Source organism: Apostichopus japonicus, chromosome 13 (assembly GCF_037975245.1).
Source record: "Apostichopus japonicus isolate 1M-3 chromosome 13, ASM3797524v1, whole genome shotgun sequence".
Taxonomy (NCBI): Eukaryota; Metazoa; Echinodermata; class Holothuroidea; order Aspidochirotida; family Stichopodidae; genus Apostichopus; species Apostichopus japonicus.
In genome coordinates, this window is record NC_092573.1 from 20,542,265 (window position 1) to 20,548,264 (window position 6,000).

Below are 6,000 nucleotides of genomic sequence, written 5' to 3' on the forward strand. Positions count from 1 at the left end.
ACTCTCCCCATTACCCCCCTCCCTCCCTCTCCCCACCCACAGCTGGGTTGAGATATTGGAACTCTGTATATAATATTTCAAAAGAAGGTGAAAGATTATATAGTTGGCTGATACTAGGCTATAGTGCCTTTATAAACAAACCATGAAAGTACGAAGTTTAGTGCAGGCCACTTTTATGATTTGTCTTTCATATTTCTGTTTCTACTTTTCTGGGTTTTTTTTTTCCCTTTTTCCTTCTTTTTTTCTTAATTAGTTAAAAACCAAGAAATACTTAAGAAATGAAAGTATGTTGTTAATATATAACATTTAATAAACCAACATTTATATAGAAAAAGAGCATATTCGACGTGAAACTTAATATATTGTACGTGTCTTGTTTTTGTTGAGTTATCTTTCAAAGGCCTGTATTCTCATTTAAGATCTGTCAAAGGTCTGTCCATAATAGTGATGAAAAGCGGAGGTTAATGTGTTTGCATTGTCTGGGGATGTTTGAGCAAACAATTGAGCGATATTCTTCAAAACCTGTTCTTCTCTGGTATTATCTTTTCGTCGATATTTACTCCTTGCCATCTGATACATTAGGAATGTTTGCTAAGCTGTCAATGTTCTCTGCATTGAGAATGTCACCCAGATATAACAATTTTGTAGAAATATTCATCGGTGAATTAGAAAGTTATATTTTGAATTGCAGATGTGAAGTGATTCGCTCCTCTGTTGCCAGATGCATAAATCAAAATATCATCAAATCCGAAAAAAATCGTTATCTTCGTCAAAAAAAAAAGGCTATGAGGATTTGGTTTTGACATCAATATCCAATAATCTTTTTGCTATGCAATCACTCCGCCAACCAGAAAATCCCCCGAAGTGATGAAACTATATAGCGACATCTATACCCAAACGTCAGGCCTCAATATCGTCTCTTTGAGAAACGCTTTCTCTACGGCTGCATGTACAGCGCTTGGTGAATATATAAAATATTATAAAATAATATGATAACATATTATATATAAATATTATACATAAAATATCGGCGTGTTGGTGTTTGAAGGGGACGGGCGTTGGCTAGATTTATTTATATTGAAAAGGTCAGTGTATTTGATGGTGTCGGGAGTTTTTATTATAATTGTTATTATTTATTATTATTATTATTATACTGTTCTTTTCTGATAGGAGTTGCTTGTATCTGTAGTGCCGTTTGACTGTTATCATTTGCGACCATCAGATGGGTCTACACTTAAAGGCATTGAAGACTTGCCCTAAACCGCATGCGGCCATCTGAAAAAGTTAACTTTCTGTTGCTTGCAAGTGATGTTTTGTTCGTGTCGCTACAAAATGCAGACAGTAATGAAACGTGATAATTTGTTATCTTTAGCTGGACCTGAGATGTCCATCGCTGTATCTTGTGTACACTGTGCTGTGGGTATTGACCGCAGCTGTATGTATTGACTGTACACTAGTGTCTAATTACCGACGGTAGCAAGCTGTGTGTGAATTTTCTGGGATCGATGGTGGTGTCTAACACTTCTGTTACACTTCATTCGAAACTAGGTCAGATTACCGGCATGAGACGTTACTTTGTGCGCGAGTCTTCACACCCTTTAAAGAGCATACTCACAACTACAGTCACGTGGTAGTCATGCAAGTCTATAGACATAAGAGGTGTTTGTGGGTGGGGTTTGGGCGGGGTCTAGGCATGCGCACATGCATTGCAAGAATTGCCAGAGCGGGATCAATTGTTGCCTTTTCCGTCCGAACTTAGGAATTTAGATCGTGTGCATGGGCCCTCGCGAGTAAGATCCGGGCCCGGGGCAAAACAACTGAACCGGGCGAGTTTTTTGAAGTTTTCTTTAAGTAAGTGTGTTATGAAAAATAAGAATGCCTTTTTCGTTCATCCCAACCCCCCCCCCCCCCCATTTCCCTTCGGCGTTGTATTGTGCATTTGGTAAGACAAATATAACTACATCATAATAAACTACTACGATAATACTGTTTTGCTTGAAATACCACGAACTACTTAGTATGGGGAAGGGGAGTGTGTGTGTGTGGGGGGGGGGGGTGTTCGAATACTCATTTAACTAGCAGCTTTGATAATATACATTGCGGTTAATTTTCAATCTCTAATTGTTTTTCTAACACGACCAATAAACACCTGCTGTTACATAACCATCTTAGGCCAACTGCATCTACGGCGAAATATTTTCTGCAACACTTTTTTATTCTTTCACTGGACTCAATTGAAGTTGTTCTTCTATATACTTTATATACAACGCCAGAATCCAACACCTGTAAAAATTAATTGATGCAAGTAATCAAATGTACAAGCAATCCTTTTTCTTTTCCCTTCTTCTTATTCTTCTTCTTCAATCTCCTATCTACAATTGTCCCAATCGAGACTTTAGGAGAGCAATCGTTCTATCAGTATATGCCTAATGTTCTTCTTCTTCTTCTTCTTCTTCATCTTCTTCTTCTTCTTTATCGTATTCTTCCTCTTCTAATCACTTTCCTCGAAATCTGAACTATCAGTCGGTGTCCCTTGAAGGGATCTAAGAGAAGATATAGCTGTCAACAGCCTCTCAATTTTCTTCTTGCTTCCTTAATTACGCTATTCGTTTGAGAATCGCCACTAAGAAGAATTTCACCACTCGACGGTTACGTGTACACGCACATGCAGGGTAACCTCAATTACATACCACCCCCTCCACGCGTCTGTGTGCGTGTAAAAGAAGCCCCTCATCTACAGAAGATGAACACAACTTGAACGAAACATGCGCACATCCACGGATGCAAGCCATTATACTGTTTACTGTAATTACACACACGCAAATGCATTTAATGGAGAAAACTCGCGTTGTACTATAAGGCTACCGCAAGTCTGACGCGAGGGCTATGTGAACATGGGAGACCTTTGTTTTCGGAACAAGTTGCAGTAGGGAGATTTAAACTCTCATTCAGGAAAGGATATAAAAACGAACGTTATATATATATACTGTATGGAATATAACTTTGATATATATATGGAAATTAATATAAAATATTATATTCCCATGGGAAAATGCATCTATGATTTTATTTTCGTTTTGGCTAAGAGTAAACAACTCTTTTCGCCAGGTTTCAACTTCCAATAGCTGTCAAAACGTGACCACAAAGTTGTTTAATTCTCGTCTGATGGTGATCCATTATTTTCAATGAAAATCAGGTATTCACATCACGTTGTTTTATGAATTATTTATTTTAAGGAGTTTAATAAACCGAAGGACGCTTAGGGGTGCCTAGACACTAGCTCATTGTTATTCACCGACCTCAGCGGAAATTCTCTTTCTCTGTTATACGTTCTATTGGTTTTTTGGGGTTTTTTTTTTTGGGATCACAGCTTACTTCGCCCAGCGAAAGTCTAAAATTTGTCGTTCCTCTCTCCATTATATTCAAAAGCGTATACGTCCTTTATTTATTAGGAAACCTCTATATAAATCTATATCGATGACATGAATAATGTTCAATTTCAACGATTCAACGATGACATAACAACTTGATTCATTAATGAGCCACCTTTTTTGGGGGGAAAAACAGCTAAAATATTTATTTCTTCATTCCATCAACAGTAAACGTTTTAGATCTTGGATGGATATATTCTAGCTTACAATCGACCACGAATGGAGATAAATGATATCACGTAAAGCCGTTTCTCCTTCGCTTTTGTGGTTTTATTGGCTTCTTTTTCTCTTTCATCTTTTTTGAAATATTTCTCCATCTTGTTTCACCGACGTCAAAGTTGGATGCAATTTATTTCGAATTTCAGAGGAATCAATCACCAAGGCCGATTAGGAGTCCAATTTTGACCAGTATATGAAAAATCTCCTTTTGGGTTTCCTTACGACAAAGTCAAATGTAATGTAAGCTTCCGGATGGAGACCTCGAAAGTATATATGAGTTCACATAACGGGTAATCCTTTGACACTCAAATTTTGGAGATAATGGTCTCATTGAGCGTATTGTTTGTGATCTCACGGCTGGACTTTGTGGAACAGTGACCTTACGTTGGAACCATGGAAGAATCCGATCCACTTTTAGACACTATTCCACCATCGACGTATCTAGCATTCCAAGCTATCTTCATGGCCTTAATTATGACTCTTACCATACTTGGAAATATTGCGGTAAATTTTTCATATTTATTTTTTATTAATGTTATTTTTTTGGTATGCAGTAGCTCAATAGTAGTCCCATAGGCGGGGTTTTCTATGGGGTAGTACGTTTACTTAAATGACGTCTACCCCTGTCGTTGAACACCGTCCTGGATATATCATATAAGAGTGCTTACATGTAAAATGTTGCACTCATTTCAATTTGGTTGACACAATTCAATATGAATCTTCCCATGCTGCAAAACGAAATACCATTCGCTAAAATGGAAAATGTGGAGCTTTGAAAATGAGAGGGATGGGGGTTGCGTACGTACCGGTCACAACTCCTGCCCCCCCCCCCCATCCCCAACGCCTGCGTTCATTATAAATATTCGTTGCTCGTTGTTACGATTCGTTTGCAATGAAATGACATAGTTACATAGCAGTGAATTTGATTAAAATGAGTTTTCACATTAAGGCTTAATCCCCGTGACCAAGATATTGAGATTGAATATTAATTTGAAGCTGGGCGGGAATATCATATGTGTATATATATATATATATATATATATATATATATATATATATATATATATATATATATATATATATATATATATATATATATATATATATATATATATATATATATATATATATATATGTATATATATATATATATATATATGCGTGATTGTTAGTGAGTGTGTACATGTCATCGGTTGTAGTTAACATAATAGAAATAAATTTCTCTTATCAAAAAGCACTAGAATAAATGTTATTTTTGTAATGAAGCTTTCCCGTCACTAATATACCCTAGAGCGGGAAATCGTTTCAATGTAATGTAGACCCTTCTCAATTAACAACAAGTATTTCTGTACTTCTCATGCTCAACCAATGTGTTCATTGCATTGACTCACTGAAAGAGGCATTGGGGTTGATAACGTTCGCACTACGTCACATTTCATACCGAAGATAGGGGTGCTGGAAAGGCTGAGAGCATGATATGAAACTATATGAAGTGAAAATTCTCCAATTAATTGGAAAATCCCCCCCCCCCCCTCCAACAAAAATGACAAAGGCTGCTCCAAATCGTCTCGTACATGCCCTACCCCTCCACTCCCCTTCCAACTTATGAAAACTATTGTATAAACCGCTGACAATAGGAGGAAAAGAACATTGTCTTCATTACAACGATTCGCCGACACCCGACCCCATTCCACCACACCCATATGTATTTTAGATCCTCCTGCAAGCAGGAATTCGCGAAGAAGCCGTTGGCTTATGCAAAGGCGCAAGGTAACTGAAGTCAGTCTCTTAGATTCATATTTAACGTCCATGATTATGAATTGTCAATTGTCAATTACTCTGTAACTGGACGACATACATTTCCCTTGGAGTGACTCGAACTCGGGACCTTATGATTGAAAGACACCGGCGTTAGCCACTGAGCTAACACTCCCTGTGTTCCAATAGTGTCCCCTCTTCTGACCTAGTTTACATGCAGCACTCAAAACGTCAGAGGAAATTTTTCTTGTTCTGACGATGAAAACCCTTTGGCATTTCATCTATATGGAATAGAAGGAAAAATCGCTGACAGAGATGCGGAAATAAGTACGTTTTATCAAGGGAAGGTTTTGGTATATGCAATCAAAACAGTCTGCATATATACAATCCGTGTAACACTGCACCATATAGGTTACGGTTCATATTGATCTGGTTCATGCTGTCCTTGTTATCATCATCTCGAATCTTGATTTTTACTTTGCTGTTGCCTCAGATCATGCGGATTCACGCTAATCTCAGACACGAATATCGATCCTTTCTTCAGTTTTTAAAGTGAAACAATCCTAAAATATGACGGAAAAAAAACGAGTAA

General features: G+C 37.5%; 1 protein-coding gene across 1 annotated transcript in view; it reads left to right on the plus strand.

Annotated features, from left to right (window-relative positions):
• The first annotated feature begins 2,566 nt into the window (after positions 1 to 2,566).
• Positions 2,567 to 6,000, plus strand: part of LOC139979076 (histamine H2 receptor-like) — an 18,415-nt gene continuing 14,981 nt past the window's right edge. The window contains exon 1 of the mRNA XM_071989739.1: positions 2,567 to 4,154. Coding sequence (XP_071845840.1) covers positions 4,044 to 4,154 — 111 coding nt within the window. The 5' untranslated portion in view covers positions 2,567 to 4,043. The remainder of the gene's footprint in view (positions 4,155 to 6,000) is intronic.